Source organism: Pelophylax lessonae, assembly GCF_965119305.1.
Source record: "Pelophylax lessonae genome assembly, chromosome: 2".
Taxonomy (NCBI): domain Eukaryota; kingdom Metazoa; phylum Chordata; class Amphibia; order Anura; family Ranidae; genus Pelophylax; species Pelophylax lessonae.
Window position 1 is genome coordinate 732581027 of NC_138769.1, and position 23985 is coordinate 732605011.

The following is a 23985-nucleotide window of genomic DNA, read 5'->3' on the forward strand; positions in this document are numbered from 1 at the left end:
AGGGTTAATGTGTTCTCTCCGCTGTGTGCAGGGAATGTGTGCTGGAGCCCCGCCCTCATGTGCTGCTTATATAGGCGTCCTATGCAAATCACTGCTCCCCCTCCTCGCTATTCTATTGGAGGATTCAGTCATGTGATGGGGAGGGGGGTGGAATGATTTCCTTCCTCGTTTACCGATTGGTGTAGAAGCAATTCACAAAGCTATTGGATGGCTTCACATGTAACCAATCACAGAGTTTGACGTCAGAGAAGTGACTGTATAAATAGAAGGAAGGGGGCAGGAATTAGGTATATTCGTCTGACGACTCTCTCATCTCACAATGTCTGGCCGCGGTAAACAAGGAGGAAAGGTTCGGGCTAAGGCCAAGACCCGATCATCCCGGGCTGGTCTGCAGTTCCCAGTCGGTCGTGTTCACCGCCTGCTCAGGAAGGGTAACTATGCCGAGCGGGTCGGGGCCGGAGCTCCCGTCTATCTGGCCGCCGTCCTCGAGTATCTGACCGCTGAGATCCTCGAGCTGGCCGGTAACGCCGCCCGCGACAACAAGAAGACCCGCATCATCCCCCGACACCTCCAGCTGGCTGTCCGCAACGACGAGGAGCTCAACAAGCTGCTCGGGGGCGTCACCATCGCCCAGGGAGGAGTCCTGCCCAACATCCAGGCCGTGCTGCTGCCCAAGAAGACCGAGAGCCACAAGGCCGCCAAGACCAAGTAATCCCCAACCATCCCCCTCCTCACCAAACACAAAGGCTCTTCTAAGAGCCACCCTCATACATCACAGCGGAGCTATACTCTCATTTCTATGGTGTGCAAAACTTTTTTATTTTTTTTTGGCCTGGGTGGAGATGTATCAAATACGATAAACTCAAATAGGTTTTAGTGCGATTTTCTGGTCTAAATAATTTCTTATGCAAATGTATTCTTAGTAGCTCCGGGTCATAAATCCAGATGCCCGCCTTAACCTTCTCTCTAATCCTTATACTGCAGCACCAAAGCTTTCCTCCGTCTCCCACATCTCTATAGAGAGCCCCGAGATCCCGGATTGTGTCTACGGCGAGCAGTCAATTATTTATTGGTTTATTAAATGCCCCAAACCGCAGATTGTTTATTCACACTTCTAATACAGGTAAGTTGTACTGAGGACATTTCCTACCTAGAAATATGCGGAAATTCATTGGGAGATCTGATTGGACACTTGGATATCTAAAGATTTCACCTTGGTGGGGAGCACAATGGGCGATCATGAGACGTGTCAGTGCTTACAGCCATTGCCAGTTCTATTCTATTATAAAGATTTATAGAACAATGTCTTCTTACAGAGACTCCTCCTCATTGTCCTCCATACTTTACTTTTATAGATCAGAAATTATTCATTACATACCAAACATCCCCAACTGAAACATGATTACATCAGTCAGAACCTCCATCAGATGTTTTTGTTTAAATAAAATCTCGATCTTATTTTTTATATATATCAGATGTGATTGAAAAATTCCTCATATAGAATCCTCTTCTTCCGGGAAACAATCACCGGTCCCTTTAGCGGTAGTTTAAGAATAAAAAAACATCGTTAAAACATTATTGTACAGTTTTAGTCATTGATTTTACCCATCAGAATACAGAATCCGCCCTGCTAGAGAATGTTTCCTATAGAGATCAATGAAAAGTCTACTGAACAAGTATTTTCTGGGGGGAAACGGAGAAAGATCTCAGAATACATTTCCTTTTCGATGCCTCAGCAGGAATTACTGGCTGATTATGGAAACTCCCACAGCTCTGATTTCAAATTTGCCCGCCTGAAATGTGTAGAACGTTACAAACAATCAGCTCTATTATACCGCCAAATCCGACACTGAGACCTGAGATCATTAGATGAGACATTTATCCGAGAAATATCATCAATGCTTTATTATCAAGAAGATGATTGGATAATGTAAAACATTTCCATATATTCTCTTTTATTCCAAGTCCTCAGAATGCAGAATCCCCCTCCCCCACTATTACATACAGAACATAATAGGGAGATGACTTCTCTCATAGATCTCTACCTTTCTATAGGATAGGAAGTATTACACGTTTCATCATCACATCTGTATAGAACTATGAAACTAAAAATCAAATCTCTCTCCCCTCTTTCTGATCCAAAATTTGTACAGATAGCAGATGCACAGATTTGTTCTTCCTGTATCACAATCGGAATATTCAGAAATATTACATCTGTGTTGTATTTCTATCATCATCTCAGTATTAGTGATCTCCATTCTTTTCATCATGAAATAATGATTTTTTAGGTTCAGTTCCAACAAAAACTGTATATTCTCACTCAGCTCGGAAAATCTTCTATACATCAACTGCCCAACCAATTATATGTGTAACATTGTCCTGTTCTTCCATATCTTTGGTAAATGTAAAGCAGATTGAACAATCAGATTGCAGAGTGTATGGGCAGCTAGACATCGCAGCACTCCATTTCTTAGTTAAACAATTAGCGGAAGTTCTTCTTGTTACACGATAAATGTGTAGAAATAAATGTGTTAGGAGTTGTGAATGATCAGCCCTTTGTGTGAGAAGGTGGGTGGCCCTGAGAAGGACCTTTGTTGGGGTGAAGCGGGTAGGTGGATGTTGGGGGTTTAGCCTCCGAATCCGTAGAGAGTGCGGCCCTGGCGTTTGAGCGCATAGACGACATCCATGGCGGTGACGGTCTTCCTCTTGGCGTGCTCGGTGTAGGTGACGGCATCGCGGATGACATTCTCCAGGAAAACCTTGAGCACTCCGCGGGTCTCCTCATAGATGAGTCCGGAGATTCGCTTGACACCCCCTCTGCGGGCCAAACGTCGGATGGCGGGTTTGGTGATGCCCTGGATGTTGTCCCGGAGCACCTTCCTGTGGCGCTTAGCGCCTCCTTTCCCCAGACCCTTTCCTCCTTTACCGCGACCAGACATGATGATTCTCTGCTACAAAGACAGACTGAAATCAGCTGTCTGCCCGCCCTCCTTATATACAGCCTGAGCGGACCAGATGGAAACCATCCTGGGAAAGAGGCGGAGTCACACCATGCATTACAAAATAAAGATAATCTTATTAAATTATAAGGCTCCTAATTATTATATTATATTCAGATATAATAATGCAATACAGCAATACATTTCCAGAAGAATCATTTATTCTTTCTTCTCATTTGTTTTCGATTTATTCCTGGAGATTACACTGAACAGGAAACTTAACACTTTATACCAGAAACAAAGTAACCAGTTTCATGAAATTGTTCATAGTAATTTCATATCATTTAAATTTACAAATATTGTGAAAAGGAAACAAAGACACACATCTTCAGACATTTCACAGGCTGAGCGGACCTGATGGGAGACATGCTGAGAAGGGGGCGGGGTTCAGTCATTTATTACACTGCAGAGAAGTTAATTTATTTAGAAGCTTTTAAATGTTTTACTGAATAGAAACGGATGTAATTTATCAGAAGCACAATGTTTCCTTTATTGATACACTGTACATTTTTTCTGACATATCATGATTATATATATATTGCCCTTACTTAGAAACATTGTTAATATTTTGCTATTTCTATTTACAAAACTGGACTGATCAAATACGAAACATTTGTTTTTTTAATTCATTGTACAAATGTATCTGGCAGTGTCATTATTACTACATATTTCTACCAACACTTTCACTTTTTTTTATTCTGGTTTTAATATGAGGGAAATCTGTAACTACTTCATCTCTGAAAGACGGAACATTAATTATCGACCAGTTCCACGATCATATACAGATGTGTATATGTTAATTTTCTCGGATAAATGTCTCATCTGATGATCTCAGGTCTCAGTGTCGGATTTGGCGGTATAATAGAGCTGATTATTTCTCTGTAACGTTCTTCACAATTCAGGCGGCAAATTCAAAAAGGAGCAATAGGAAATCTGAGCCAATCAGAGGTGTGGGCGTTTCCTTCTTCAGCCAGTAATGTCTTTCTTATGAGGATTTCAAAGAAATGTATTCTGAGATCTTTCTCCGTTTTCCCCCCAGAAAATTCTTGTTCAGTAGACTTTTCATTGATCTCTATAGGAAACATTCTCTAGCAGGGCGGATTCTGTATTGTGAAGTAAAAGAAAAAAGACTGGAAGAAATGTGACATTTATATTTCTAACGTATTTATTATGCATGGTTAGATAAACTGCCCGACAATTCAGAGGGCGGTTGATCGATGTTCCCGGAGGAAGAGATATCAGATTTTAGTGTCGGATTATTCTATCTGAGATAATCGGAACGTTCCATAATATTCCGGCGGGAAATATGAGTTATAAAATGCGAAAATTGCACCAATCACAGTTCTGGGCGTTTTCTTCCGATAATAAAATCTATTTTCCTTCCAAGGAGTGTGAAGGGGGATCTGAGATCTGTGTTCCTTTTTAGATGGGGGATGTTTGTTTGGTATTTAATATTCAATGATCTCTAATGCTGTTGAATATCTTCTGGAGATCAAAGGATGGAGGAAAATGACAGCCAGTCCCTGTAAGGAGATCACATCCTTCCTTCCTTCATATTAAATACGATATAAACAAATATTAAAAAATAAATACATAAATATATAGCACGTTGTTCCCTCACCCGGATCACAATCTTAGGTGAGGAAACCAACAATCAGATCTCCTAAACACCTATAATGCCACACTCACACATTCTTACAATAAAACATGCAGAGAACCGTTTGATGGATCAGTAGATGACTCCGGGGTAAAATAATCAGAGCTCAGCACTAACTGTCATGATTACTACGAATTACTACCAGTCCTTTCCCTTTTTGTTTATTTTAGGATGTAGGGGGGGGGGGGGCGTAACGGCTACATGTCATGTCTGAAAGATGAAACATTAATTGTCGGCCAGTTCCCCGATCATATACAGATCTGATAATGAAACATGTAATACTTTATTTCCCATCATATAGAAAGTTTGAGATCTATGAGAGAAGTCGCTTCACTATCATTTTCTGTATGTAGCAGTGGGGGGGATTCTGCATTCTGAGAACATATGGAAATGCTTTACATTATTCTATAATCTTCCAATTTTATTTCTGTTTATTCTGTACTAATCGATTAATCTGCCTACAAATAACGTGTTAAAGATATTTCTGGGATAAATATTTCATCTGATGATCTCAGTGGGATTTGGTGTTATAATGGGGCTGAATATTTGTCTGTAACGTTTTTCACAATTCAGGCGGGAAGATTTGAAAATGCTTAATTCAGTTCTGAGCCAATCAGAATTGTGAGCGGTTTCATTATCAGCCTTCATTAGTCAGCGATGTCTTTAAGAGGAATCCAAAGTACTCTATTCGGAGATTTTCTCCATTTTCAGCCCAGAAAACATTTGTTCTGTAGACTTTTCATAGATCTCTATAACAGTGCTCAGCTCTGCCTCCCCTCAGCAGCCGGCCACACACCGAAAATGGCTGAAAGAATGAACAAATGGACTGGACCCCCCCCCCCCCCAAAAGTGGCGGAACTTCAGGACACAGTCGCAATAGTGACTGTTGCGACTCTGTTAGTTCTGCCACTGATCTGGGGTGGGTCTAAGAGCAATGAGCCATGATTGGAAAGAGTTATCAATTTCTCTAATCACGGCTCTGAGAGTACTCTGTGCACTGATTGGGCAAAGCCTTCTTTTTTTTTTTGTATGTCTTTATTTAGTCAAAGGTTGCAATACTAACAAGTGAAATGGCAGAACATAATATGACACTGTACATAGCACACCAGTGGTGGCTTGTGCATTGGGGGCGCAGGGGCACTGCCCCCCCCATCCATGCATCCAGGCCCCTAATCTGCATTCGGGGCGACGGATGCATGGACTTCAATGGGGCTTTTTTTAGCCATGTGATTAGCAAGAGGCTTTAAGAGGTGGGTTTGGGGCGCAGAACACTGTGCCTCGAGCCCACCCAGTTGTGTGACAAAAACAAATGAAAATTCGCTATTGTCACACGGATCCTCCTCCTGGCCAATCAGGAAGCGAGTCTTGAGACACGTTTCCCGATTGACCGAAAGGAGAAGCCATGCCATTGGGTATAGAGGAGAAGGGAGGAGACGCAGAAGACAGGAGTCCTGCCTGGGACCTTCCATTGTGGTGTTCCAATGGCCACACATTTCCGACAGGCCTCCGAGTCCACCAGTTGATATGGCAGTAGTTGGTGGGCTATCAGTTACGACAAGCCAGCAGTCAATCGTTGGGCAAGAGTGTTATCCGGCGTCATACTTTTTTTACGCTCTAACAGCCTGCCTTTTTCCAGAACAACATGAGGACTGCATGATGGAAGGTGAAGTGGAGGACAATTGTGAGGAGAGAAGAGAAGGAGAAGGAGAAGAGGCGGGACGGTGAGAGCCTGGAGTGTGGCTTTGTGGGTTCTGACGGCGTTGCTCCCACTGGGCTCGGTGATGGGAGGTCAGGTGCCTTCTTAAGGTGGTCATCCCTAGGTGAGTGTTGGGCTTACTGCGACTTATGCATTGACTGCAAAGGCTGCAGATGGCAACACTGTTGTCAACAGCGGACACATTAAAAAAGCCAACACTGCGGAGCCATGTTCTGGCGTCCTGGAGCGCCAGATGTGACCGTACATGGTTGATGGCTCGCTCCTGATACATTTGCAGTCTGCTTTGTCCCTCCTGTGCAATGCAAGTTCCGCCTGCTTCTCCTCCCTATCTGTTGGACCGTCTCTCCCTCTGAACTCCTCTCCTCGTCCTCTCTTGTGGGCACCCATGTGACGTCCATAGACACGTCATCATCCACGTCACCTTCCCCACCACTAACATTCGAGATCTTGGAGTCGGCAGCAACAGCGGGACCAACCTCCTTGGGCTGATCTGGGTACTGTGGTCAGACTGCTGAGTGGCGGCTGTTGCTACCTCCTCTTCCTGATCCGATGCCAAGAATGGCTGCACATCACAAATGTCTTGTGATGGATCGGAAAATAATTCCAGTGACTCAAGCGGAAGGTATATGGTGGTGGAGGTGTTGGTGGCGGTGTCTTTGGGGGTGCACACAGCAGAGAGTGAAGAGGGTGCACATAGAGAGGATGAGGAGGGTGCAGAAGAGGAAGGCTGAGTGAGCCACTCAACCAAATTTGGTGCGTCCTTTGACGTAATCAAACACACCTTCTGAAACTTCACACTTTGGCCCCAGCCTACTGCTCCTGCCCTACCATCCCTGCATAAGGGCCTGCCTCTTCCTCTGCCTGTCATTTTTTAAATTACCCTGTGACAAAAGTCTCTAGAGAAGCGCAGTATATGTGGAACAAGGTATATAACACCCCGCTTCAATCTGTGATATTGGGGGGCCACAGGTTTATCACACCAGTTCTACAAAAAATTGGCCAGTGACTGTTGTCACTGTGTGTAGCACAGTTAACGCAGCAAAAGAGGCCACATTTTTGCAGGACTAAAATACACTCTTAGAAAAGTATACTGTTAAATAACACCACACTTCAATATATGGTATTGGGGGGCCACTGGTCTATCACACCAGTTGTACAAAAAATTGGCCAGTGAGTTTGGCACTGTGTGTAGCCGAGTAAATGCTGCAAAAGAGGCAATATTGTTGCAGGACACAAATAAACTTATAAAAGAATACTCAGATGACACCCCACTTCAATCTGTGGTATTGGGGGGCCACTGGTTTATCACACCAGTTGTACAAAAAGTTGGCCAGTGAGTTTGGCACTGTGTGTAGCAGAGTAAACGCAGCAAAAGAGGCAATATTGTTGCAGGACACAAATACACTTATACAAGTATACTCAGATAACACCCTATTACAATATGAACTTGGTCGTGCAGCAATTCGTTGCCAAATACCCTGTGGTCCAGGAAGTCTTGCGGCAGGCCAGGAAAATCTTGGGCCATTTCAGAAGATCTTACACAGCCATTATTCGCCTTGCTGACATTCAGCGGCTACACAACCGACCCGTCAGGCATCTTATTTGTGACTGCCCAACGCGATGGAACTCAACATTGCATATTCTTGATAGGCTGCTCCAGCAGAAATGTGCAGTTAACGACTACCTGTACGAACTCTGGGGCAGGACAGGTTCAGGGGAGCTTGGGTTTGTTTCACCTCGCCAGTGGCTGCTCATGCGTGACACATGCAGACTTCTGCGGCCATTCGATGAGATCACCAAACTGGCCAGTCACAACCAGGGCGCCATCAGTGACATCGTACCTTATGCCTTCTTTCTGGAGCATGCATGGCGTTGTGTCATTGATCAAGCCGTCGAGGAGCAGGAAGATGAGGAAGTCGCAATGTTGGATGAATTCCCAGTGGGTGCTACTCCATCTGAGACAAGTCAACAGCCGGAGTCAGAAGAGGAGTCCGAGATGGATGGTGCCGGGGGGGGAGGGGGGTGAGGAGAAGCAAGAAAAACATTCTTTAAACCTTTCTGGGATCCCTGGTGTTATCCGTGGATGGGGGGGGGGGGGAGAACGAGGACAACATTATCCTGGATGATGAGCTGGAAGCAGGCCACTACACCACTTCCAGTTTAGTGTGAATGGGGGCCTTCATGCTCCAGTGTTTTAAGGGGGACCCCCGTATAAAAAGCATAAAGGCCAAAGAACCAGTACTGGGTGGCAATGTACTTAGACCCCCGGTACAAACAAAAAATGGCGGAAATGTTACCACAATCACAGAGGGGGGTCAGAATGCAGCACTTCCAGGCCTTTCTGCGGGAAATGCTGCATTCTGCTTTTGCATGCGCTGGCAGAGGAATTTCCAGTCACAGAGAAACTGTTGCGGGTAGCAATCCAACAGCGCCTGCAAGAAGAGGGCGGTTTGAAGATGTCTTGGTCAGTTCAGATATGAGATCCTTCTTTCAGCCAAACTATTGACAGCTCTACTCCGGATCCAGCATCAGGGAATGCCTAGACCGACAGGTGTCCGACTACATTGGGTTAACGGCCGATGGGGACGCTCTGAGGAGTGATCAACCCCTGGACTACTGGGTAGGCAGGCTTGACCTCCGGCCAGAGCTTGCACAATTTGCAATGGAAATGTTGGCTTGCCCCCACGTTCAGTGTCCTGTCCGAAAAGATGTTCAGCGCAGAAGGGGGGATCTGTATTATTCGGGTCCGTACCGGATAATTGGATTTTTGTTACCCAGACACGGACCCAAAAACTTTACTGTATATTTGGGTTTAAAATCCGTGTTCGGTAATTTTATTTCCTGTTTTGTATGTAATGGCATGGTTTTAATGGTGCGGTTTCAACAGCCAATCAACAAGCGTTTAACTGGTGTGCCATAGAAGCCATCACAGCCATGCCTACTAATGGCATGGCTGTGATTGGCCAGCTGAAGCATGTGACCCAGGTCTTTATAAGCTAGAGACACAGTGTGGTGCGCGTCAGTCTGTTCTAGTGTAGGGAGAGAGCACACACAACGGTGCTGGCTGCTGCTGATTAGGGACAGAGACAGGAAAAAAAAAAAAAACATTGTGGCTGTTAGAAAAGAATGTAGGGACAGGTCGGAGTGTAGGCAGGGAAAGATAGAAAAGCATTTTAGGGACAGGCTGGAGAGAATAGGCAGGGAGAGATTAGGAGACACAGGACAGAACAATCGCCCGTTAGCGATCTACATCGATTTTGCTGTGTGGGGGGTGGTGCAGTGAACAATCTTTTTGCCCTCACTTGAGCCCACTGAGGAGGAGGAGGAGGGAGAAAAAAAATATTTTTATCAGTCTGTTGTGTGCAGCGTTCAGCTATATTTTACTACACAGTGCTGTTCTAATCTGCTATTTAAAAATTACAAATTTAAAGTGGAATTTTTTTTTTCCTTCATAGCCTGCTGCTGACCGTGACATAAAACATAAGACACTGCTGTGTTCACATCTGCTATTGAAAAATCACCAATTAAAGTGAAAAATAATTATTCATTTTTTCATTCATACGTTACTGTGACATACATCCTTTACACACAGTAAGAGATGTCCCGAACTGTTCGCCGGTGGACAGTTCCCGGCGAACATCGCTTGTTCGCGTTCGCCGCTGCGGGCGAACATATGTGATGTTTGGTCCGCCCACTATACTTCATCATTGAGGCAAACTTTGACCCTGAACCTCACAGTCAGCAGACACATTCCAGCCAATCAGCATACCCTCCCTCCCACCTCCTATAAAAAAGCAAGGGCAGCATCCATCTTAGATCATTCTGAAGCAGTGTTAGTAGTGAGAGCAGGGAGAGTGCTGCTGCTGCTGTTAATAGAGACAGTTGTTAGTCTTGTTAGATAGTGTTCTCGGTCCACTCCTGCTGTAAGGACAGCATCCTGACAGCACCCCAAAAAAAACTTTGATTTGAGCAATGTTTTCATATATATATATATATATATATATATATATATATATATATATATATATATATATATATATATATATATATTGTGCAGTTGCCTGGCGCCTGCCCGCCGTATGTGAGAGGCCACAGACCCACCACAGACTGTACTGTGTGCACACCACACTCATATCGGATGGCACAGTACCTTGCTTTTTAATTTTTTTTTTCCTCTGTCATAATTGCAGTGAGTGTCAGGTCCACAGAGTGTACTGTGCCCACTGCAGTGCCCACCACTGATATATACGGTGGCACAGCAGCTTGCAAATTGAAAAAAATATATATTTTTTTTATAATTGCAGTTGCCTGCCCTGCCAGTGACCGTCAGGTCCACAGAGTGTACTGTGCCCACTGCAGTGCCCACCACTGATATATACGGTGGCACAGCAGCTTGCAATTGAAAAAAAAAAAAAAAAACATATGTTTTATAATTGCAGTTGCCTAGCCTGCCAGTGAGTGTCAGGTCCACAGAGTGTACTGTGCCCACTGCAGTGCCCACCACTCATATATACGGTGGCACAGCAGCTTGCAAATTAAAAATATATATATTTTTTTTTTTATAATTGCAGTTGCCTGGCCTGCCAGTGAGTGTCAGGTCCACAGAGTGTACTGTGCCCACTGCAGTGCCCACCACTCATATATACGGTGGCACAGCAGCTTGCACATATAGTACCACAAATCTAAAAAAAATGACAGGCAGAGGCAGGCCACCACGCATGGTCGTGGTGCTGTGATTTCCTTTGGCCCTAGAATAATGCCCAGTGTTCAGAAGCCACGTAACCTGAACTCAAAAAATTCTGATGACATTGTTGACTGGCTTACACAGGACACCCAATCTTCTACAGCTTCCACTCGGAACCTTAATGCACCATCCTCCTCCAGCTCAGCTTTGGGCACCTCTCAATTTACCACTCGCCCGCCCGCCTGCCGGCACCACCACCAACACTAGCACCACAGCCACTTCAGTTGATCTGTCAGAGGAGTTATTTACACATCAGTTGGAAGAAATAAGTGATGCACAACCATTAGTGCCAGAGGATGTAGATAACGGGGATATGTTTCAGTCAGGCAGCATTATACACATGGACGTACATTGTGATGATGATGATGATGATGATGATGATGATGATGATGATGTTGTACCTGCTGCTGCTGCCTTTTCTGAGTTGTCAAGTGAAGCGGCTGATGATGACGATGTGTCCGTGGATGTCACCTGGTTGCCTGCTCGAAGAGCAGAAGAAGAGGGGGGAAGTTCAGATGGGGAGACAGAGAGGAGGAGGAGACGAGTTGGAAGCAGGGGGAGGTCATCGCAAGGAGCTAGTGGCACAGTCAGACAGCATGTATCGGCACCCGGAGTCGGCCAGACAGCACGCCAATCAACGCAAGCTGTTGCCACCACAAGAATGCCATCATTGCAAAGCTCAGCAGTGTGGCATTTTTTGTGTGTGTCTGCCTCTGATAGCAGCGATGCCATTTGCAACCTGTGCCAAAAGAAACTGAGTCGTGGGAAGTCCAACACCCACCTAGGTACAACTGCTTTGCGAAGGCACATGATCTCACATCACAAATGCCTATGGGATCAACACATGAGTAAAAGCAGCACACAAACTTGAAGCCACCATCCTCCTCATGGTCCAGCATCTTCAGCCACGTCAACCACTGCTGTCCTCCTTGCCCCCTATCAACAACCCGCCAGTGCCGCCACTCCGCCTCTCACCTTCAGCAGTTTCTGCTCATCTGCCCACAGTCAGGTGTCTGTCAAGGAAATGTTTGAGCGTAAGAAGCCAATCTCACAGAGTCACCCCCTTGCCCGGCGTCTGACAGCTGGCTTATCGGAACTCTTAGCCTGCCAGATTTTACCATACAAGCTGGTGGAGTCTGAGGCCTTAAAAAAAATTGTCGCTATTGGGACACCGCAGTGGAAGGTACCCGGCCAAAATTTTTTTTCACAAAAGGCAATCCCCAACCTGTACTCTATTGTGGAAAAGGAAGTCATGTCATGTCTGGCACACAGTGTTGGGGCAAGGGTCCATCTGACCACTGATAGCTGGTCTGCAAAGCACGGTCAGGGCATGTATATCACTTACACTGCGCATTGGGTAAACCTGCTGGCGGCTGCCAAGCATGGAATGCATGGCTCTGCAGAGTTGGTGACACCGCCACGACTTGCACCTCCTCTACTCCTCCTACTCCATCCTCTTTGCTAACCTCCTCGGCTGAGTCCTCCTCTGCTGTTGCGTCTTGCTCCACACCAACTGTACCCCCCCCCCCCCAGCTCCCCAGGGGCTATTCCACATGCCGGATATGACGGTGTCACGCTGTCTTGGGATTGACTTGCCTGAAAGCAGAGAGTCACACCGGACCAGCACTACTGTCCGCCCTGAACGCACAGGTGGATCAGTGGCTGACCCTGCACCAACTTGAGATCGGCAAAGTGGTGTGTGACAACGGAAGCAATTTGTTGGCGGCATTGAATTTGTGCAAGTTGACACATGTGCCGTGCATGGCACATGTGTTGAATCTGATTGTACAACGCTTTGTGCATAAGTACCCAGGCTTACAGGATGTCCTCAAGCAGGCCAGGAAGGTGTGTGGCCATTTCAGGCGTTCCTACATGGCCATGGCGCACTTTTCAGATATTCAGCGGCGAAACAACATGCCAGTGAGGCGCTTGATTTGCGACAACCCGACAGGTTGGAATTCAACACTGCTAATGTTCGACCGCCTGTTCCAACAAGAAAAAGCGGTCAACGTGTATTTGTATGACCATGGGGATAGGACAGCCTCTGCGGAGCTGGGTATTTTTTTGCCACGTTACTGGACGCTCATGCGCAATGCCTGTAGGCTCATGCGTCATTTTGAGGAGGTGACAAACCTAGTCAGTCGCACCGAAGGCACCATCAGCGACATCATCCCATATGTTTTCTTCCTGGAGCGTGCCCTGCGAAGAGTGCTGGATCAGGCCGTAGATGAGCGTGAAGAGGAAGAGTTGTGGTCACCATCACCACCAGAAACAGCCTTATCATCACTTGCTGGACCTGCGGCAACGCTGGAAGAGGAGTCTGAGGAGTCAGAGGAGGAATGTGGCTTTGAGGAGGAGGAACACCAACCACAGCAGGCATCCCAGGGTGCTCGTTGTCACCTATCTGGTACCCGTGGTGTTGTACGTGGCTGGGGGGAATAACACACCTTCAATGACATCAGTGAGGACGAGGAATTGGACATGAGTAGCTCGGCATCCAACCTTGTGCAAATGGGGTCTTTCATGCTGTCATGCCTGTTGAGTGACCCTCGTATAAAAAGGCTGAAGGAGAACAACCTGTACTGGGTGGCAACGCTTCTAGACCCCCGGTATAAGCAGAAAGTGTCTGATATGTTATCAAATTACCGGCAGTCGCAAAGGATGCAGCAGCTATAAAATAATTTAAAAAGTATGCTTTACACAGCGTATAAGGGTGATGTCACAGCACAACGGGAATCTAACAGGGGAAGAGGTGAAAGTAATCCTCCTCCTACCACAACCACGCCGGCAAGGACAGGACGCTTTACAAACGTGTTGTTGATGAAGGACATGCAGAGCTTTTTAAGTCCTACGCATCGCCACACCCCTAGACTATTGGGTGTGCAGGCTTGACCTGTGGCCTGAGCTATCCCAATTTGCGATAGAACTTCTGGCCTGCCCCGCTTCAAGTGTCCTGTCAGAAAGGACCTTCAGGGGGTATTGTCACTGAGAAGAGAAGTTGTCTAGGTCAAAAAAGTCTAGATTACCTCACCTTTCTTAAGATGAATGAGGCATGGATCCCGAAGGGACTGACAGTGGGGGATGCATTTGACTTAAAAAGGCCTGATGAGATGCCTTGAGCTAAAAATGGTCCACACGCTGCTGTATTTAATCTCTGCAGGCCGGATGACTTACGTGACTTCTCCGTCACCAACTACGGTTCAAGCCGTAATGTTTTAGTGAACTTTCTGCCTGGAAAACCTCAATTTTTCCGGCCGCTGCTACAGCAGCGGCTGCAACAATACCTACTTTTTCAGGCATGTGTACAATAGATGCCTAATTTTTCTGGCCTCTGGTGCTAAACCGTGGCTGCAAAAACCAAAACACAAAAAAGTCACATGCATGTATCAATTCCCCTTCGTGATCGTTACCTTGTTGTGGTGAAGGGGCTTGCGTATCACAATGAAGCGATCACCTCTAGGAGTGTGTTGGCAATGTTGGCACACCCCAGATGATAAGGTCGTTGCTTCATTATGAACAGACCAAAAGCGATCCGCTGGATAATTTTTCATAGAAAAAACATTAATTTTCTTTATGATCATCTTGGGTGATCATTAAAGCCTACTAGGCCAACAATGGGCCCACACTGCAGAATCATTGTTTTCTGGGTCACTTAATTGTCACTGAACTACCTCAGCACGACCATAGGCTTTGAAAAACCGCCATCGCCTGCAATCTCCCAAACGTGCGCATGAGCACAGTCATCACTACAGCAACATTGAAGCATAGAGGAATAAAATTTATGTCATGAGTGTGTCAACTATTGACAACTCTTTGGGCTTGTCTAAAATCTATTTGATACACGTCCCCTGATAGGGGACGTAACAGGGATTAAACTGATCAGAATAGTACCACTTAACCCTCCTCTTATGTTAGCTTTCTGTTACTATCCATGATGTTAACGGGTCGGTTTTGACCCGTGTTTTAAATCAGCCATAAAATACCCTCTGAACAATTATTTATCATCCAATTTGTTTCTTACCTCTTGGTTACCTTGTTAGGCTTCTTTATCCTTGAAAAGATTGGTTTTAATATTTTTGGTGTGACCCTTTAGACCTTTCTTTTGATAGCATACCTATCGTTTTCAAATTAAAAAAATGGTAAAATAAAGTCAGCAACTCTGAAAAGTATTGGTCCTATGTTTCTTTTCTTTATTTAGAGAAGCAGACAAGCAGGCAACGAGATAGGCCCCTCCCTAACTACAGCTCACAGGGTTGAGAGGTGATTGGCTGTCAGTGTTACTAAGCAGAGAGAGTGTTTATGATTTCAGTTTTGGCACTTATTAGTGTCCTATAATCCTATATTATAACTGGGTCAGAATTGACCCTAACACCATAAACGTCTTAATTTACACCACAGTATTTTATAATTTAGTGAAAAGGATTTTTTTTTTCTATTACATTGTTTAAATAGAGGTTCCTGACAAAGTAAAAAAATCTTGATGCAATAAACAAATTTATGTGATACTTATAGACATTCAAAACCTGAAAACGGGTCGGTTCTGACCCTAACACAAGAGGAGGGTTAACACACCACTCATATAGGATGGCACAGTACATTGCACGGCGCACGCGCAGTGCCCAAAATTGGAAGTAAGAGGACAGACCAACCATCTTTTTCCATCTCCCGGTTCCTAAAATCTATTCCGTACACCGGCCCCTGATAGGGGACGTAACGTAACAGGGATTAAACTGATAAGAACAGATTTTTTTAATTTAAAAAAAAAAAAAAAAGAGGACAGCCTCTGCGGAGCTGGGTATTTTTTGGCCATGTTACTAAATGCTCATGCACAATGGCTGTAGGCTCATGCGTCCTTTTGCGGAGGTGACAAACCTGGTCAGTCAAACCCAAGGCAACATCATCGAACTCATCCCATATGTGTTTTTTTCTGGAGCGTGCCCTGCGAAGAGTACTGGATCAGGCCATAGATGAGCATGAAGAGGAAGAGTTGTGGTCCCCATCACCACCAGAAGCAGCCTTGTTGTTGTCGATTGATGGACCGCAGAGAGAGGAGTTTGAAGAAGAGAAGTCAGAGGAGGAAGGTGGCTTTGAGGAGGTGGAAGACCAACCACAGCAGGCGTCCCAGGGGGCTTGTTCTCACCTTTCGGGGACCCTTGGTGTTGTACGTGGCTGGGTGGAGGAAGAGACCTTCAATGACGTCAGTGAGGACAAGGAATGGGACATGGCTAGCTTGGTATCCAACCTTGTGCAAATGGGGAGTTTGCGGTTGTGCAAATGGACTGACTGACTGACTGTTAAACTGGGAGTTTGGTCTGTTAGAGTTTGGTCTGTCACTGTGATGCGGGTGTAACCCTTACACTACCTGATTGATACAACATCATACCTGATCGTATACACACACTGGATGTTTTAAAGCACGTTATTCCAAACAATTTAGGAATTTTAGGTGATTTATGCCCTTTACAGATTAAAACCCGACTCTGCGTCAACTACATAATTTTCCATGGGAGTTTTGCCATGGATCCCCCTCCGGCATGCCACAGTCCAGGTGTTAGTCCCCTTGAAACAACTTTTCCATCATTATTGTGGGCAAAAAGAGTCCCTGTGGGTTTTAAAATTTGCCTGCCTATTGAAGTCTATGGTGGTTCGCGAACATTCGCGGAGGTTCGCATTTGCCGTTCGCGAATGGCAAATTTTAGGTTTGCGACATCACTACACACAGTGCTGTTCTAATCTGCTATTTAAAAATTACAAATTTAAAGGGGAATTTTTTTTTTTTTTACATTTTTTCCTTCATAGCCTGCTGACCGTGAGATAAAACATAAGACACTGCTGTGTTCACATCTGCTATTCAAAAATCAACAATTTAAGTGAAAAATAAAAAATATTTAGTTCATACGTTCCTGTGAGATACACCCGTTGTATACTGTTGTTCTATTCCGCTATTTAATAAACACCCTTTTGGGGGTAAAAAAAAAAAAAAAAAAAAAATGCGGCATAGTCTGTATCGGTACGTGTGAGATACACCTTTTAAATTTGTTTGGCGCATCTCCCTCCACCGCCGAGGATTGCAGGGCGCTTCAGTTTGCCTCCTGTTCCGAACTCCTCCTACTCCTACTCCTCTTCCTCATCCTCCCGTCTAGGGTACAAAAAATTGTAATCGGGGCCTAGTCTGTGTTTGTACGTGTGAGATACACCATTTTATATACTTTTTTTTTTTTAATATACTCACACGGGTTTAACTGACAGCAAAGAACTTAGTATTTGATGGCTAGAGGTACAGTAGGCATTCACAGTATACAGAAGTAAGTGTTGGCCTGTATAGGCTCCAAAAATTAGTTCACATGGGTTTAACTGAAAGACCATTGCTAGACCATGTGTCTGTGGTCAGATGTATCTTGGCACTAACACTGTGTGCCAGATATATATTCACTTGCCGCTGAACATGGCCATACAGGTCTGGAATGCCCTTTTGCAAGAAATATTTCCTGCCTGGGACCTTCCATTGTGTTGTTCCAATGGTCACAAATTTACGAAAGGCCTCCGAGTCCCACAGTTTATATGGCAGTAGTTGGCGGGCTATCAGTTCCGACAAGCCAGCAGTCAAACGTTGGGCAAGAGGGTTATCCGGCATCATTATTTCTTTCCGCTCCAACATTTGGACCACAGAAGCCTGCCTTTTTCCAGAACAACGTGACGACGGCATCATGGAAGGTGGAGTGGAGGGCAAATGTGAGGAGAGAGGAGAAGGAGAAGGGGCTGGACGATGAGAGCCTGGAGTGTTGCTTTGTGGGTTCTGATGGTGTTGCTCCCACTGGGCTCGGTGATGGGAGTTCAGGTGCCTTCTTAAGGCGGTGGTCCCTAGGTGAGTGTTGGGCTTACCGCGACTTATGCATGGACTGCAAAGGCTGCAGATGGCAACATTGTTGTCAGCAACGGACACATTAAAAAAAGCCCACACTGCGGAGCCATGTTCCGGCATCCTGGAAATGCCAGATGTGACTGTACATGGTTGATGGCTCGCTCCTGATACATTTGCAGTCTGCTTTCTACCTCTTGTGCAATGCAACTTCTGCCTGCCTCTCCTCCCTATCTGCCGGCCCGTCTCTCCCTCTGAACTCCCTTCCTCTTTCTCTCTTGTGGACTCCCACGTGATGTCCATAGGCTCGTCATCATCCACGTCACTTTCCCCACTACTAACATTCAAGATTTCTGAGTAGGCAGCAACAGCGGGGACCAACCTCCTTGGGATGATCTGGGTACTGTCGTCAGACTGCTGAGTGGCGGCTTTTGCTACCTCCTCTTCCTGATCCAATGCCAACAATGGCTGTGCATCGCAAACATTTTGTGATGGATTGGAAAATAATTCCAGTGACTCAAGTAGAGGGTATGTGGTGGTGGTGTCTTTGGGGGTGCACACAGCAGAGCGTGAAGAGGGTGCAGATAGAGAGGATGAGGAGGGTGCAGAAGAGGAAGGCTGAGTGACCCACTCAACCAAGTCTGGTGCGTCCTTTGCCGTAATTGTACGCACCTTTTGAAACTTCACAGTTAGGCTCCGGCCTATTGCTCCTGCCCAACCACTACCACCCCTGCGTACGTCTCTGTCTCTTCCTCTGCCTGTCATGTTTTTTAATTACCCTGTGACAAAAGTCTCTAGAGAATTGCATTATATCTGGAAAAAGGTAGATAACACCCCACTTCAATATGTGGTATTGGGGGTATTGGGGTATCTATCACACCAGTTCTACAAATAATTGGCCAGTAACTGTTGTCACTGTGTGTAGCACAGTCAACACAGCAAGAGAGGCCAATTTTTTTTCAGGACTAAAATACACTCTTAGAAAAGTATACTGTTAAATAACACCCCACTTCAATATGTGGTATTGTGGGGCCACTGGTCTATCACACCAGTTGTTGAAAAAAATTGGCCAGGGAGTTTATTGCTGTGTGTATCAGACTTAACTCAGCAAAAGAGGCAATATTGTTTGCAGGACACAAATACACTTGTAAAAGTATACTCAGATAACACCCCACTTCAATAGATGGTATTGGGGGGCCACTGGTCTATCACACCAGCTCTAAAAATAATTGGCCAGAGAGTTTGTCACTGTGTGTAGTATTGCTGCAGCAATGCTCAGTCAGCACACCTGTCACAATGCTGCACAGTGCACAATAATACTACTAATCCACTATAATATGCTTTCTACAAAGTATATTATACTGTGGATTAACCCCCTCCCCACCCCCCTTTTTAGTGCACTGCACAGCAATACCAAAAAAAATTGCAGCCCTTTAAATTACTTTTTTGGACATTAACAGAGCAATTTGTGTCACTGCTGACGATCTCTAACTGCCCCTACAGCACAGACTGGATACCTGCCCCAATACTAAAGAGACTGTAATAGACCCTATACCGACATTGCAGCACTTTAAATGACTTTGGTGGACATTAACAGAGCGATTTGTGTCACTGCAGATGACGATCTCTATCTGCACCTACAGCACAGACTGGATAACCTGTCCCTATACTGAAGAAAGACTGGACCTTTTACCAATATAGCAGCCCTGAAAAGGACTATTGTGGACATTAACATAGCAATTTGTGTGACTGCAGCCGATCTCTAACTGCCCCTAAAGCAACCACTGGATACATGTCCCTAACCTGAAAAGAGACTGTAGAAGGCCTATACGGAAATACCAGCCCTGAAAAGGACTTTTGTGGATCTTCACAGCGCTATGTGTCTAGAAAACTCTCCCTGATGAGCACAGCAGACCTCTCCCTACACTGGCAAAAAGAGGAACGTGAAATGGCCGCCAGGTAAGGGCTATTTATAGGGTAGGGGGACTGTCCATGTGCTGAAATGTTTCAATTGGCTGTCCTGTTCCACCTGACGGCTGTGTCATGGGTCAAAGTTTTCCCCAATGTAAACTAATATGGCCGCCGCAAACTACGCCATGTGTTCGCAAATTTGGCGGGTAGCGAACAAGCAAAATTTGCCGCGAACCTACAGCCGGGCGAACCACTAGGCCATCTCTATTAAGTGGTTAATGCTAGCAGCAATATATTGTTTGAACCAATAATGTGTTAGTTTATAGACATTATTTGAGCAGCAAACACCACTTGTTGAAGATTTAATTGTTTGGTGGGTGAACCTGCTCTAAAGGTGCAAACTTGATCTTTGGACACGTGTGTGTGTGTGTGTGTGTGTGTGTGTGTGTGGGGGGGGGAGGGATTTTTGTATAATTTTAAAGTCATTAATCTCTTTTCTTGTGCTTTTCAGGGGATTTATTGCTCTAGTTGACTAAATTCAAATGTTAATATTTACTCTGTAGCACTTAAAACCCTAACAAAAAAAAAAACATAAATAATAATACTTTTAAAAAAGAGCACTTTTTATTTGTCCAGCCTTGTTCCCAGAGACTTTAATGACGTTTGTTGTCCAGCTCCGAGGTTATGTGATGTTCGGAAGTTATGGAGCGAAGGGGGGTGCAGGATTGTAGATTGTATGTAACTTCACCAATAAATGAGCTAAACATTTCCGTGAAACAATTTTCTACTTCTAACTTATATAAAGGACTGTTATCCGAGGGGATATTATTGTAATCAGATTTGTATGTAGCAGATACTTTGTACATATTTTTGTCATTTACCTATCAGGCAGCTCATGGATTTAGCTATGTACATTGATCTGTTGCTGATTCTTTAAATAGATACAAATAGACAAAGATTTGACTGGGCTGACCGAGTAGATACAATGTTTTGTTTTTCTTGCTTCTATTTCCCATTGTGTTGCGAGTTAAGAGCTCCACGATCTTCCCAAATACAAAGTAACAATTTTATGGCGGGAGATTGTTGAGAATCTGTTATTGTAACAATGTTTGAGTGAGGCATAAAAGTTTAGTAAGCTCTGCCACCTTGTGGTCATTCCAGGTACAACACTTCGGTGTGTGCACTACAAGGAGATGAATAGGAAATGGCCAGAAAGTGGAGATGATCTCTGCAAAAAAATATAGCATATATAGAAATTATTCTGACTATATATATATATATATATATATATATATATATATTAATCGTAGCATCACAAACGTGTCACCCACGTCTCTGTACAAAGAGCCGTTCATACGCAGTTTTTATTCCTATTCTTCAATAAGGATATATTTTATCAATGTGATAAATTGTATTATTACTGTCAGGTAAAGGGCACTCTAAAGGCAAACACTTTGTCTTCTTATCGCACTCAGACTTGTAATACAGGTGAATAGTAATGAGGGGAAATGTGATCACAGGACATCATTCTCTCATCTATTTTCATTCCAATCTTTTCTATGCTGATCGTCTACTCACCGCTAAACTCCTCCAACCAAAACCATGCACACCTACATAGAGCTCCAATGTCAGAACACATTGTATTCCAGATTTCCCCTCTATGCTATTAATAGACCACGCCTATGATGGCTCCGAGTTGCTATATTTAAATCTCCCGCCATAATTTAACTGGCCGTTAGGAAGATTCAGCCGCATTATACCGCTAAAGCCGACATTGTAGAAGTTCTATTCATAGATCTGTTCATCTTCCTCCAAATGACGTCACTTGTGTCAGTTTTCAGCTTCAATTTTTTTCCACCAAAGCGGTAAAATCCTCGAATATTACTGCCACAAGCCCGCCAAGTAAACCCAATCATTTTTTTTTTTCCTGTTACCAAACCCAACGGATCTTCTCAGAGTCACCCACTTCTATCTAAGAAGGAGCCGGACATACATGTGTGGGAGATCTGATTGTATATTTAGACACCGAAGATTGTGATCCGGCTGGGGGACAATGTGATATAATGACACCTGTCCGTCCTAACAGCAATTAAGTTTTTATATGATTTTAAAGTCTAATATAACACGTTGAATTGATGTGAGTTTAGATAAGCAGGTGATCTCCTTACAGGGATTGGTTTCCATTGCCCTCCATCCTTTAGTTTAGACGCATTGTTATGTATGGATATGGGACCCAAATCCAGTGATAAGGTGCAGAGAACCGTTTGATGGATCAGTAGATGACTCCGGGGTGAAATAATCAGAGCTCAGCACTAACTGTCATGATGACTACAGATTTCTACCAGTCCTTTCATTTTTTGTTTATTTTAGGATGTAAGGGGGAAATCCGAAACGGCTACATGTCATGTCTGAAAGATGAAACATTAATTATCGGCCAGTTCCCCGATCATATACAGATCTGATAATGAAACATGTAATACTTTATTTCCCATCATAGAAAGGTAGAGATCTGAGAGAAGTAATCTCACTATCATGTTCTGTATGTAGCAGTGTGTGTGTGTGTGTGGGGGGGGGGGGTTCTGCATTCTGAGAACATATGGAAATGTTTTACATTATTTAATAATCTTTCATTTCTATTTCTGTTTATTCCGTACTAATCGATGAATCTGCCTGAAAATAACGTGGTAAAGATATTTCTCGGATAAATATCTCATCTCATGATCTCAGTGTGGGATTTGGTGTTATATTGGGACTGATTGTCTGTAACGTTTTCACAATTCAGGCGGGAAATTTGAAAATAGCTATTTCAGATCTGAGCCAATCAGAACTGTGAGCGGTTTCATTATCAGCCTTCATTGGTCAGCGATGTCTTTATGAGGAATCCAAAGAATTTTATTTGGAGATTTATCTCCGTTTTCAGCCAAGAAAACATTTGTTTCCGTGGACTTTTCATAGATCTCTATAGCAAACATCCAATAGCAGTGCAAATTCTGTATTCTGATGTGCAAAATCAAAACAATAATATTTCTACATAATTTCCTGGAATTGAAGGGACGTCCCGGAAAGAGTGATATTTTCTATGAATAATATTCAGTGTCGGATTAGCCGATCTGAGATGACTGAGCAGATACAATGTTTCACTTTTCTTGCTTCTATCCCCCATTGTGTTGTGGAATAAAAGCTCCACGATCTCCCCAGATAAAGGAACAATGTAAGGCGGGAGATTGCGGAGAATCTCTCACTGTAACAATGTAGCAGAAGTGATTAGAACAGTTGGGTGTGTGCAGTACAAGGCGAGGAATAGGAAATGTATAGAGCCAGGAAGGGGAGACGATCTCTGCAATAAAGAAGGATGAGATTAGAAGGAAGGTTTTATTCATTCCCCTTCCAGTCTGACCGACCTACTTCTCATCTCAAGATTATTAATGATGTTATTTTGAGTTCATTTTCTGTTATCCGGACAGCTAAAACTTGTAAAGGTAATACATTGTACGATACATGAAGATTGTATGACAGCTCGGTTGTGTAGTATGTGGGTGGCTCTTAGAAGAGCCTTTGTGTGTTGTTGGGGTGATGGGTGGGGGGAGGGGTATTACTTGGCGCTGGTGTACTTGGTGACGGCCTTGGTGCCCTCGGAGACGGCGTGCTTGGCCAGCTCTCCGGGCAGGAGGAGGCGGACGGCGGTCTGTATCTCCCGGGAGGTGATGGTGGAGCGCTTGTTGTAATGAGCCAGGCGGGAAGCTTCGCCGGCGATGCGCTCGAAGATGTCATTGACGAAGGAGTTCATGATGCTCATGGCCTTGGAGGAGATGCCGGTGTCGGGGTGGACCTGCTTGAGCACCTTGTAGACGTAGATGGCATAACTCTCCTTCCTGCTCTTCCTCCGCTTCTTGCCGTCCTTCTTCTGGCTCTTGGTCACGGCTTTCTTGGAGCCCTTCTTGGGCGCCGGGGCGGACTTGGCTGGTTCAGGCATGATAAGGGATAAGAAGAATGTTTCCTCCGCTCTGAGAAGAGAAAAGTGTGCTGGCGCCGCCCTCATGTGCTGCTTATATAGGCGGTCCTATGCAAATGAGCACCCTCCCTCCTCACTCTTCTATT

The 23985-nt window shown here is 44.7% G+C and overlaps 2 protein-coding genes across 2 annotated transcripts; one reads left to right on the forward strand and one right to left on the reverse strand.

The window, feature by feature from the left end:
* Positions 1–319: 319 nt before the first annotated feature.
* On the forward strand, positions 320–712 carry LOC309548339 (histone H2A type 1-like; the record flags this gene model as incomplete). Its single annotated transcript, XM_082248277.1, has 1 exon — positions 320–712. One exon carries the CDS (start codon positions 320–322, stop codon positions 710–712), a length of 393 nt encoding a protein of 130 aa, XP_082104403.1.
* A 1915-nt stretch (positions 713–2627) lies between these two features.
* Positions 2628–23860, reverse strand: LOC309548341 (histone H2B 1.1-like; the record flags this gene model as incomplete). Its single annotated transcript, XM_082248279.1, has 2 exons — positions 2628–2951; positions 23507–23860. 2 exons carry the CDS (start codon positions 23858–23860, stop codon positions 2628–2630), a joined length of 678 nt encoding a protein of 225 aa, XP_082104405.1.
* Between the last annotated feature and the right edge of the window lie 125 nt (positions 23861–23985).